At 43.2% G+C, this 13,504-nt stretch overlaps 1 protein-coding gene across 1 annotated transcript in view; it reads right to left on the reverse strand.

The window, feature by feature from the left end:
• CPNE4 (copine 4) overlaps positions 1–13,504 on the reverse strand; it is a 264,609-nt gene that overhangs the window by 120,254 nt on the left and 130,851 nt on the right. The window contains exon 3 of the mRNA XM_032237074.1: positions 10,551–10,622. Coding sequence (XP_032092965.1) covers positions 10,551–10,622 — 72 coding nt within the window. The remainder of the gene's footprint in view (positions 1–10,550; positions 10,623–13,504) is intronic.

Here is a 13,504-nt window from a genome sequence, read left to right on the forward strand (position 1 = left end):
TTACCAAAAAGACAAATTAGACAACAGGAGAATGATTTTGAATACTCTGGAATACTATGAGGCTCATCCCGAAAAACAAATGGCTTTGATGTTTCTTGATGCACAGAAGGCTTTTGACAACGTGAATTGGCAATTTATGTTTCTAGAATTGGAACAGATGAACTTTGGTAAGAAATTTATCCAAACCATACAAATAAATTGTCAGCCCTTCTTCATTCACAAATCAGGAAAGAAAACCACAGGACTCCATTTGTTGAAATCAAGTGTACTTTTACTAATTATAGATGAATAGAAGCGAAGCTAAGTCTGATTATTTAGGCGCGAAAGCGAATAATATATTGTATAATTCATTCCCCTCCCCTTGGCATCCCGTATACAGTCCAATCATAATTCTCCCAAATGTCAGGTGTGAGATAACGTTGAAAGGCATCACCAGGATGGAATGCTGGGCCGTTGGCCTTGGCAGGAAACACTCCTCCTCCACATTCACAGTAAGGTGGTCAGTTCAAAATCTAGAATCATCCTCCAGCACAACAATGATTCCCCTCCGAAATACCATGCCCCCCTCCCCGTTTCAATGGCAGACGAAGCAGTAGCAAAGCAGAGGCTGACATCTGGCCCTCTTCCAGAAAAGGCGGTCAAACCTGCAGAACAACAAAACACAAACAAACAGACAAACAACAAAACACACAAAAAAAGGGAAAAAGGGAGAGGAAGAGAGAGAGAAGAGAGAAAACTTGTCAGGAAACAGGCCAAATCAGGGTTTGTCAGGATAAGTGGAATAGAACTGGCGGAGCAATTTAGGGGCCCTAACATGGGACTCGTCCACACATTCGGCATGAGAGGGTGGAAAATGCTTCCAAGCCACCAAGTACTGATACGATTCCAGCGTTTACGGGAGTCCAAAATCTCACGAACCTCGAAATGTTGTTCACCATCAATCAACAGCGGGGCGGGCGGTGGCGGAACAGGCGGACGTAAAGATGAAGTGCGAACAGGCTTTATGAGGTTAACATGAAAAACAGGGTAAACCCGGTTGAGGTGCTTAGGCAGTTGCAGCTGAACAGAAACAGGATTGATGATCTTGATAATAGGAAATGGGCCAACATATTTAGGCCCCAACTTCTTCGACTTTTGTGGAGTCTCAAGAAATCTAGTAGACAGATAAACTTGATCACCAACCTTGTAATCATATGGCTTAGTCCGTTCCTATTCAGCATGTTTCTTATGTCTGCGATGTGCAGCGTCCAAAGTTTGGAGTGCTAAAGGCCAAACATGCCGAAGGCGATCACTCCACTCAGATAGAGATGCCCCCTGGGGACTGTTCACGAGGAGCCTCAGGAATGGGTACAAAATCTTGGCCATACACCACCCGGAAAGGGGTGAAACCAGTGCTGCTATGCACAGAATTGTTAAAAGCCACCTCCGTGTGCGGCAACAAATCCACCCAATCATCCTGCTGATAGTTGATGAAACAACGCAAATACTGTTCCAGAACAGAATTAGTCCTCTCACAAGCCCCATTAGTCTGAGGGTGGTGGGTGGAGCTTAAGCCCTGGGCGGAGCCAATTCGCTTCAGAAACTCCCTCCAGAACATAGAGGTGAACTGCACACCCCTATCCGAAATGATGTGGTCGGGCACCCCATGTAAGCGGTAAATGTGGGAGATGAACATCTTAGCAAGAGTCTTAGCAGATGGAATCTTGGAACAAGGGATGAAATGGACTTGCTTGGAGAACAAGTCGGTAACCACCCAGATAACGGTGTGTCCCTGACTCTCAGGGAGTTCCACAATGAAGTCCATAGAGATTTCCTTCCAAGGAGCGACGGGGCGAGCTACAGTCTGGAGCAGTCCTTGAGGTTTCCCCAGAGAGTGTTTAGCAGCGGCACAAATGGGACAACTGGCAACATAAAGTTCAATGTCCTTTTTCAAAGAAGGCCACCAAAATTGCCTCTTGACGAGATGGAGCGTTTTTATGAAACCAAAATGCCCCGCCATCCAGGAATCATGAGCTCGCTGAAGAACAACTAGTCGAAGAGATGTAGGAACGTAAAGTTTTGCCCCAATCCAGGGCAATTCATCCCTCATGGTACATTCACTCATGTGCTGCTAGAACCAATCATCATTAGGGAGGGCTTTCTTGAGATTGGAAAGAAAGTCCTGGGACATCTCCACTTTAGAATGTGCTTGTTGTCTAGTAACCACTGGAGCAGCGAGGCTCGTTGTGGGAATGACAGGCTGGACCACGCTGAGCTTAGAACAATTGTATTGAGGAAGCCTGGACAAAGCATCAGCCATAAAATTCTCCCCCCCCAGAATGTATTTCAGGGTGAAATTAAAACGATTGAAATGTTGAGCCCAGTGTATCTGTTTAGGAGAAAGTTTCCTGGGAGTTCTTAAAGCTTCCAAATTTTTATGGTCAGTCCACACCTCGAACGGGTGCTTGGCGCCCTCCAGAAAATGGCGCCATGTGGCTAAAGCCCAATGAACAGAGAACACTTCCTTCTCCCAAATAGCCCAACGTCTCTCCGTGTCAGTCAGTTTGCGAGAGGTGTATGCGCAGGGTTGTAAGTTACCTTGATCATTGGCCTGAAGCAATACGACCCCCACAGCCACGTCGCTGGCATCAGCCTGAACTACAAAAGGCGCGTCCATGTCCAGGTGCTTGAGGACCAGTTCTTTGGCAAAAAGCTGTTTCAACTTCTCAAAAGCAGCTTGACATTCCATGGTCCAATCCAATGGCTTGCTAGGCTTGGGTTTCGGCCCACCTTTGGACTTCAATAGGTTAGTTATGGGAAGAGCTATCTTAGCAGAAGAAGGGATGAACTGGCAATAGAAATTGGCAAACCCCCAAAATTTTTGCAACTGTCTGCATGTACGAGGGGCCTCCCACTCAGTGACCGCTTTTACTTTGGAGATACGTTAGCCTAGGTAGTCAACCTTCTCCTGATGGAATTCACATTTGGAAAATTTGGTGTAAAGCTCCGTGACCCAAAGCTTTTTCAGCACAGTACGAACCAGCTTTACGTGTTCCTCACGTGTTTCCGTGTAAATAAGGATATCATCTAAATATACGATAATGCCTTTGTAGAGATGGTCATGCAACACCTCATTAATTAACTGCATGAAGACCGCAGGCTCCCCCTGTAGGCCAAATGGCATCATCCAAAATTGGAAACAGCCAAGGGGGCAGTTGAAAGCTGTTTTCCACTCGTCTCCCTCTTTAATACGGACTCTATAGTATGCTTCTCTCAAGTCCAGTTTAGTGAAAATGCGGCTCTTTCCCATTTGGGCCAGCATGTCCTTCATCAGTGGCAATGGGTACAGATTCTGGGGTGGAGCGGTCTGAGCCATTTTTACATGGCAATTCATGGCGTGATGGCCTTCCTTTCCGCAGCGGAAGCATGTGAAAGGCTTGGTTTTGCTGGCGAAGCTTCCTTTTCCCTCGCTTCTGGGGCGGAGGGGGCTTTTGGAGCTGCTTGGGGGGGATTTCTCCGCTTCTCCCTCTTTCATGCATTGAAGCCTGGCCAAATCCAACTCAACATCTGCTGCATGTTCATACCAAGCAGTCACCCGGCGAGGAAGGTGTCTGTTAATGCATTGTTGGTATATTTTTTCATTCAATCCCTCAGCGAACTGATCCAATAAAGTGTCTTCTGACCACCCCCTCATATAGGCTGACAACTGTTGAAACTCCTGGACATAATCTGCTACCGATCTATTTCCCTGTTTCAGGGCCATAAATTTCACCCGCCCGCGTCTCTCGATCAGCGGGTCATCAAACCTCCTCTTCATTGCAGCCATAAAGTCATTAAAATTCCTCAGGAGAGTGGAAATGCATTTGTGTAGGCCCACCATCCATTCGGCCGCTGTTTTCTCCAAGGACATTAAGACCATCCTTACTTTCATATCATCAGTTTCTAAATCAGGTCCATATATTTCCATATAATTCCAGACCTGAATGATAAACAACCCTAAAGTCTGGGGGTCACCATCATATTTTACAGTTAAGGGAGGGACTTTTGCCATTCGGCGTCGCCTGGGGGCCCCCCTTACTCTTTGAGTGGCCCTAGCTGGAGGGGGGAGGCTGGTTCTGGGTTTTCTTGCCCGCAACCCCCTTCGGGTTCTTCACCCTCCCTTAACCTATGCATCGAGTACCCTTGCTCAAGATCTTCAGCCTGCTCCCTTTCACTGCTTTTGCGTTCAGAGCAAGCTTCCTCGAGGAGCCTCATGGCGTGGGACAGCTTGTAATCCTCTTCCCCAGTGGCACCCCAATCCGCTGACTTTTTTTTGGTCTCCTCGTGACTCCAGCATCCAACTCCTCCAAATCCTCTTTTTGTCCCACACCCAAAGTCCATCGGGGACGAACAGCAGGCTCTTCCATTCTTAGACCAGCCAGCCTTTCAGATAAAGATGGCTCTGCTGTCGCCCACTCAGTTTCCTCTTGGTCACTCACTTGGAAAGACATTTCTTTTCTTCTTGTGAGGACACCCCCCTTGGTAGGTTGTAGCTCCGGGTGGGGTGAAAGTGAGACTTAGCTTAATTGTCAGCCCTTAACATAAACATAAACAAACAGCAAAGATAACGGTAAATGGAGATTTGACAGAGTCTATTGAAATAAAGAGAGGTACGAGACAAAGTTGCCCATTATCACCGTTACTTTTTCTCTTAACATTAGAAGTTTTAAATAGAAAGATTAGAGGAGAAGAAGAAATAAAAGGAATGAAAATTAAAAAAGAAGAATACAAGCTACAAGCGTTTGCAGATGATTTGGTTTTTATTTATTTATTTTATTTATTAGACTTATATACCACTTCATAGAGCTTTCAGCCCTCTCTAAGCGGTTTACAGATTTTTAGCAAATTGAGTCAGCAAAAAGAGAGGTGTTAACAATCCTCTGGAGCCAGCCACATGTCACCTCCCTGCTGGTTGAAACCAGCCAGGAGGGGCACGGGTCCAGTATACAGGTGGAGGCACTCATCACTCCCATGGCCTTGTCCACTTCCTCAGGAGCGACAAGATGAAACTCACTCCATAAAATCGGATTAAGACCTTCCCCCGGCACCTCAGCTGGTACCGTCCATGTGGAGTCCAGGTCCGACCAAATCCGAGCGGTTTTATCCGACAGAAACTGGACAAATTCCTCAGCTCTGCCCTCTAAACGGTCGTCTGCATGCCTCCCTTTCAAGAGGGATCAGGCTATTCTAAACAGGGCGGCTGGGCGCAATTCTGCGGATGCAATAAGAGCGGAAAATGCACACATTTTGCCGCCAGTATCGCCACTAGATAAGTCCTAATAAAGGCTCTTAATTGTGTTTGGTCGGATTCAGAGTTACTGGCCCTCCAACGTCGCTCTAGGCGTCTCTTTTGGTGCTTCATCTCCCGGAGTTCCTCAGTGAACCAAGGAGCCCTCCTGGATTCTCTGCTGCGGAGAGGCCGTAAAGGCGCAATCCAGTTTAGAGCCTCCGCCGCCGCTGTATTCCAAGCAGCGACCAAGGACTCTGCCAGACTGTGGACGAGAGAGTCAGGTATCTCACCAAGCACTGTCTGAAATCCCATAGGGTCCATCAGGCGCCTGGGCCGGAACCACCTAGTCGGTTCCCCCTCCCTACAGTGGGGGATTGGTTTCCGAAAGTCAAGCCTCAGTAGGAAGTGATCAGACCATGACAAGGGCAAGATCTTAATGCCCTTCAAATCTAGATCACGTCTCCACTGCTCCGAGAGAAATACGAGGTTAAGCGTGTGACCTGCTATATGAGTCAGACCCCGAATTACCTGGGTCAAGTCCATGGCTGTCATGGAAGCCATGAACTCCTGTGCCCCATCAGAGCGTTCGCCGAGAGAAGGCAGATTGAAATCCCCCAGCACTATAAGCCTGGGGGACTCAATCACCAGGTCAGCTACTGACTCAAGGAGCACAGGGAGGGCTGTTGTAATGCTGTTGGGAGGTAGGTACGTTAGCAACAAACCCACTTGACCCCCAAGGTCCACCTTCACCAACAGGGACTCACACCCGACAAGCTCCAGAGCAGGGATCCTACGAGGAACTAATGACCTTCGGATGATGGCTGCCACTCCCCCACCCCTTCTCTGATGTCGTGGCTGATGGAGCACCTGAAACCCTTCTGGGCACATTTCAGTGAGCGGGACTCCTCCCTCCTGGCCCAGCCAGATTTCAGTAATACATGCCAGGTCTGCCCCCTCATCTAATATTAGCTCCCGGACGAGGGGAGCTTTGTGAACCACAGACCTGGCATTTAGCAACAGCAGCCTGAGACCAGGGCCCTGACAACTCTCACCAACTGGTCCTGGAGTGGAGCTAACAGGGCCGGAAGGAGGGATCACTTTGACGTAGCGAACCCTCCTTCCCCGGTAATGGCTAGCCCTGAAGCTCCCGTCGTACCTGCCCCTCCCAGTCATGACCGTAATGCTCTGGCCCACCCCTGCGCCCACAGACCCCCCCTCTATCCTCCAAGGCCTCCGTTCTCCTCGGCAGGCCATTCAAGCCAAACACTCTGGGTTGAGAGGTGGAGCCGGGCCCCCATCCACTTCTGCTTCTGCACTCAGTGGAGGGGGCTCCGGGCCGCCCTCTCAATCCCCTCATGCGCACCAAACAGGCATTCGCCTCATGCATACCCCACGATAGATTAAAAGTACAACAATATAATAAAAAAATAGGGATTACACTAATTTAAAAGAAAGTGGGATCATTCGCTCACAGACATACAATACATACCACATACTAAGAGAAGGGTTGCACAGTTATTAAAAAAGGTGTTGGTATTGTGTGGACATGTTTTTATTTTCTTAAAGTTAATGGAAGCCTTTGTCAATCAGGAATCTTCTGATATGATAATTTAACCCTCTACTGGACTGCATTACAACAAACCATGCCTGTTGGCTTGTTGAACATCTTTTCCAAAACATAAAAGCATTTTGCATGGTCTGTTCAGACGAGTCAATATCGACAACATGGTAGGGCAGGCTTTTAAAATAACTCCATCCCTTCACTTCATGGAGTAAGGGGGCAGGGACTTGGGATTGTGATGCTGCATTTGCAAAAATTCAAATGTTGATCACTGCCCACCACCACCACTGGTGGGTATACCCACTGAGGAACACCAGTTTGGTTTCTGATCTCAAATATTTTCATTATATTTTTCAGACAAATATTGCTGAGCATTTGATTAATCCTAAACAAAACTGCTGTTCCAGGCTTACTGCTGAGGTGATACAAGCTAATTCTGTTTATATTTCCTGTCATGGGGCTCACTTAATTAGATTATAGATCCCTCACAACAATTTTAAATCCCATTCCAATTTAAAATGTTGTATTTATGACTACATAATAATATTATATTATTGGTTATTCTATTGCTTATGTAATGGGAAACTAATGAAAATAGTTCCCTGAGATATCACCAGTAACATTTAATTTAAAAGTACATATTTCAGTAATGCTTTTCAGATTTCAATGTTGTAAAAATAAGACTGAGAAGTGGAAATTTCACAAAGAATTGCATGTGGTGAGATAAAATTAGATTTTAAAAGGAAAATGGTTTGGGTTAAGAGGACAGCAAACATTATGCAATTGTTCTATACTTAAAGCCAACAATTGCTGATTTGAAATAGAAGGAATATATACCCTAGTGCAGGGGTGTCAAACCAAGGCCCTTAGGCCAAATCCAGCCCATGAGGTGGTTAAATGTGCCTATAAATATCAAAGCACCAGCTCGTTGTGCCTCTGCTAGCCAAAATAGGCTGCGTGGGGCCTCCGCACGGCCTGTTTTTGGCCAGCAGAGTACTGTAGGAGGACTGGATTGGACTGGATTACAATTATGTGGCCTCAAGTAAGTGCCTGATCTGGATAGCAAAGAAACATCCTATGTTAATACTACAGTTCAGTGCCAGATTTTACATATTGTACATCCATTTAATCTACAATCAACAATCTATAATTGACAACCATTTCTATTTACTATCCTAGAAATTTACCTGTGTTGTTAGATCTTGTATTATCATGTTATTTATGCTATTGCATTTTTTTATTATTAGTTGAATAATAAAAATACAATAGTATAAATAGCTTTTCTGCCTGGAAAAGCGATTTACTATTAAACAATGGGGTATAGATTTAGAAATAAAAAGTTTAGTGTATGAAGAATAAGTAATAAATGTTTGCCAGTAATATTTGGTGTAAGAGATAGGAAAATGGTTACAGTAAAGAACTGTAGAAAGAAGAGAAAGGAAGGGAAAAATGCATCTTGAGACTGTGTCAAACGCCCACCATGGCCATGCCCATCCCCGGCCATACACCCCTATCCTAGTGCCTTCTGGATATTTTGAATAACAATTGAAGTTTTTGGTAATTGGCTATACTGTTTTCAGTATATAAAGCTAGTAATTTACTTTTCTGCCTGTAAACTAGTCAAATGTGGGTATATTTTGTGAAGAGCAGATAATACATTTAATAAGTTAACAAATATTTTTAAACACATGCTATGTTTTATCATTGTCAGGCTTTGGAAAATAATGTACATATGCCAACAAAGGATTTGCATTTAAAATTCAGCAAAGATGGACAAAGCTTAAGGTGACCAGATATCCCACTTTTGGTGGGACATTCTCGCTTTTGAACAATTTGTCCCACGTCCTGCGGCATTTTAAAAAAGTCCTGATTTTTTTTAAGCACGAAAGGAAAAATCTGCAAAAAGTCACGGGGAGTCCGGGGGATTGTTCCTCGCAAAGCATCATGGTCTCATAGAATGCAAATGAAGGTGCTTATCTCCCCACCCAGCTCCGTGTGCTCGTATTCAAATCGGAATCATGCTGAGTCCCATTCAGAGGGCAGAGGGATGCTGTGCTTTTTCTTTTTTGTTTTACCTGTGTTCTCACAACCATGCAAAAGTGAGTTTTGTGCTACAGGGATCTTTCTTTCTTTCTTTCCCTGTCTGCGGTTCCAATTGCAGTCGTCCTTTGCTTCGGATTAAAGCACCGTTTCTCATTCCTTGCAAAACTGGGGAAATGGCAGGGCCGCCTCCCTCCCCATTTTCCTTGCAGCACCATCGGTTGCAAAATGTTCCCCTGATTTGGTTTATAAGTTCGCAGCAATGTGATCCAACAAATAGGAAAGTTTTAATAAGATCTTCTGACTTTATTTGGTCTCTGCTGCCCCCCGACCCCATTAGCCCTTGGGTTTTGTCCACTCCCAAGAAGAGAGTGGGAAGGAGAGGAAGGAAGGAGGGAGGGGGGAACGAAAAGAAGAAGGGAAGGGGGGAAGAAGAAGGAAGGGGAAAAGATGGAAGGAAGGAGAAAGAATAGAAGGAAGAAGGAGGAAGGAGAAGGAGGAAGATGGAAGAAGAAAGGAAGGAAGAAAAAGAGGAAGGGCGGGAGAAAAGAAGGAAGGAGGTAGGAAGAGAAGGGGAAGAGAGGGAAAGAGCAGAAAGACAGGATGAAGTTGATAGGCAAGAGGAAGGAGGAAGGAAGGAAGAAAGAAAAAGGGAGGGAGGGAGGAAAGAAGAAAAGATGGAACTAGAAAGGAAAGAATGAAGGGAGGGAGGAAAGGGGAAGACAGGGAAAGAGCAGAAAGACAGAGAAGGTGAAGGTATATAGGCAGAAGGAAGGAAGAAGGAAGAAATAGGAAGGAGGGAAGTTGAAAGGATGGAAGGAGGAAGGAATAGAAACGAAGGGGAAGAGAGAGATGGAAAGAGCAGAAAGACAGGCAAAAGATAGGCAAAAGAAAGGAAGCTGAAAGAATGGAAGGAGGAAGGAAGAGTAAAGGAGGAAGGGAGTGAGTGAGGAAGGAAGAGAGGATGAAAGGAGAAAGGAAGGAAGAGAGGGAAAGAGCAGAAGACAGATAAGGTGAAGGTAGGTAAGCAAGAGGAATGAAGGAAGGAAGAAAAAGGGAGGAAGGAGGAAAGGTGAAAGGAGGAAGGAAGAGAAGGGGAAGAGAGATCTAAAGAGCAGAAAGACAGAAGGCAAGAGGAAGGAAGGAAGGAAGGAGAAAGAATGGAAAGGGAGGAAGGCTAGAAGGAGGAAAGGGAGAGAGGGAAGGAAGGAAGGTGAAAGGAGGAAGGAAGGAAGGGGTACTTCCACTTGTAGGCCTGGAACTGAATGCAGGAGGAGTCTCTCCATAGGATCAGCTGCTCCTCTGATCATGGTCTATGAAAATGTTACTGCCTGCCTGATGCAAATTTAGACAGACAGTGCTTTGGGCTGCCCCTCAAGTTCCCCCCTTTACTCCTCCCCCTGTAGAATTCATCCCCCTGAGTTTTGCCTTTGAGGGGCATCTAAATTAAGGTGACCAGATGTCCCGCTTTTGGCGGGATAGTCCCACTTTTGAACAATTTGTCCCGCGTCCCGCAGCATTTTTAAAAAATCCTGATTTTTAAAAATATTTTTAATCAAGAACACACACACACACACACACACACACACACCGGTCAATGGTGTCCCTCTTTACCAATGTTAAAATCTGGTCATCTTAACAAAGCTAAATATGAATTACTTTTTTTCCACTCAAGATGAAAATTACTACAGATAGACCTACCGTTATGGAAGATTTCCCTGCTGTGTTGCCATGCTTCAATAAAGATTTTGAGAGTTTTCTCTGAGAAACAATCTGTATATAATAATAAAAAAGGAAACTTGATCAAACAAGCTACAGTTTATGTCTAGATGATATATGCAAGCAGTTCCCAAATAATTAATATGAAACTAAATGAAAAAGGTTATGCCACTTAATTTTAAAATATGCTCCAAAATTATGAAGAACAGTAAAAATTAAGCCACAAAAGTGCAATAGTCCAAAATAATTGGTGAAAAATTTCTATGTTAAATACTTTAACTTATGGATCAGTAAATGAATTACACAAGAAAGGAAACAACAAATTCCAGATTTCTGATGTAGCCAGAGAGGAGCCCATTTTAGTTATTTTATTTTTGCTTAGACATCACTATTACTCTTTGGAACTTCCGTCTATAATATGGCTAAAAGATCTACAGACCAGTCATTCTCTGAGTTTCCAGTTATCTGTCATATGCTCACTTAATTTCCCAGAGAAAATATGACCTACACCTGTTTTATTTCCTCATAACTTTGCAGTAAATCAGTATCAGCAACCGCTAGTATAGCAGAGGAAAGAAAGAGAGTTGGAAAGCAAAGGTTTTTTATCCACAAATGGAAGATGAAGATTAAATGCAGGATCAACAAAAATGTTCTTATTTGCTTTAAAAATTCATTAAAAATAATCTATTTAACATTTTAGTTCTGAAAAGAATGCTGTTTTTTTGCTATTCATTACAGGAAAAAAGAAGATAATTCTCTTGGGAAAAAAAACAGGAGAGATTTTTTAAATATAACTACATCAGCTTTACACAATGTATGTAACAAATGATACAACTCCCTCTTGTTTTTAGTGGGCTGCCTCTAATTCAGGTTTCAAGAAGTGATTCAACTATGCTATATATGTCAGAACTTTCATTTTTCTCCCATAATCTGACTTAATTTAATATAGTATATATTTAAATTTGCTCCAGCAGGTGGCAGCAGCAAATTCTCCTCACCTTAGCTTGGAAACCAAATCTTTTGTCCTGATTAGGAAAAAAAAATGTTAATATGCCAGGCCCAGGAAAATCTAAAAAGGTTACTAAAGGCTAAAAAATTACTTCTGTAATACTGCCAAGAAAACTACATGGATGCAGCTATCAAAAATGAGCCAAAAATACCAGTGATAATATAAATAACATTAAATGTTTAATGTAAAATAACAGTGGTATTGCAATATCAGCAATTGCCTCAGGTTTGTGATCAATTGAAGATTTGAATCCAAGTCTCGCTGTCTTAGCCCAAAGCCAATACTTTGCAAATAATATCATTAAGGTGTATGAGCTTGGACAAGCTGCAGTATAAGCTAACTAATTCTATCTACCTACATCACTGTGTTGCTTGAAGGAAAAAACCAAACATTATTTTAGCCAATTTGAGCAACTTCCTAGAGAGACAAGAATAAAAAGGGACTAAATAATACAATAAAAGAATTATTGACAATTCTGTCAATAAAATACATTAGAAGATTTCTGGTGGAGCTTAGTATGCTGAAATATCTACTTCCATACAAGGAGTTTTTCATAAATAGAACAGCTGGACTTATTTTGATCACTATATTGTTAATTCCTTTAATGGGCAATTGTGCAATGTTACCGCAGCAAACAATTTCAGGAGAGAAATACCTCTTCTGTGGTATCCCAGTTATCAAATGGAAGGTAAAATAGATGCATTTGGCAATTCAATTCCTTTAAGAGTAATTAATAATTACTGATTGCAGAACATTACATGTAATTGAGAGGAAATCAATTTATGGTGGCATTAAACTGCTCTTTGAATATGCATGCTAAATTATGCTACCAAAGTAATCACTTTGGGAAACTTCCATCAATTATACATTATGTTTATGGCTTATTCATAGGTGTAAAAATTCCTTATCAGCTTACTACTTTGTAAGAAAGCATATTGCAACTAAGGAGTACACATCAGAAGCAACTGGCCGATGAAATTCAGAAGCCATCAAAAATGGATGCTCAAAGATTAGGCCCATGACAGAATTCTGATATGGCTGAATAAATAATTTTCTTGAAAGCCACCTGACTGCCAATACATTCAGCTTCAATGTTTTTTCTGCAATGATAGGAAAAACTGATTCTTAGAAAGTTAAATTGCATCTATCAATGTATACACACGTTGATTTGCACATATTGGTTTGATAAAGTACAGCAGCCTGAGGGAAATTTTGATAGAATTCCATATTTACCGAATTTCAAGTAAAGCAAAAGATTGTTGTTCTTAATTGCAAAGGCATGTCCGATCCATAGCAAGCCCATGGACAACGCTCCTCCAGGTCTTTCTGTCCTCTACCAACCTCTGGAGTCCATTTAAGCTCATACCTACTGCTTCCATGACTCCATACAGTCACCTCATTCTCTTTCCCAGCATTAGGCTCTTCTCCAATGGGTCCTTCTTTCTCATTACTGTCAGGCCTGCAGCTTTCTTTTGGATCTTTGGCCTGCTGCACTTTGTATTATTCTACTATGCCATTTTCTATTGTGGGAAAATGGGAGAGGGGATTGTACAGAGTTACTCACTGTGTAGCCAAAACAAAATTCTTTCTAGAAAGCCAAGGTCTTCCTTTGTCTCTGCAACTCTGCACCTGACTAGAACTGGATGGGTGGAACTGCCAGCATGGCAGTGGAAGGTTGGACCGTGTGATGGACTTGTGCGTGTGGGGCAAGATCTTGAACTTTCAACTAAGTGGGGAAAACCTGGAAGCTTTCAGATTCAGGTTTTCCCAGATGTGCCAACATGGCTCTCTTAATAAATTGGAACTTTGAGCAATATTTTGCCTTGGACTGTGATTTATTTTTGGATACTATTTGGAACCCTGATATTAACCTGTATCTTCACTGAAATAAATTATCAGCTCCCCTGAATCCTGGGGTACTGTCTGG

The sequence above is a fragment of the Thamnophis elegans genome, chromosome Z (genome assembly GCF_009769535.1).
Source record: "Thamnophis elegans isolate rThaEle1 chromosome Z, rThaEle1.pri, whole genome shotgun sequence".
NCBI classification, from domain to species: Eukaryota; Metazoa; Chordata; class Lepidosauria; order Squamata; family Colubridae; genus Thamnophis; species Thamnophis elegans.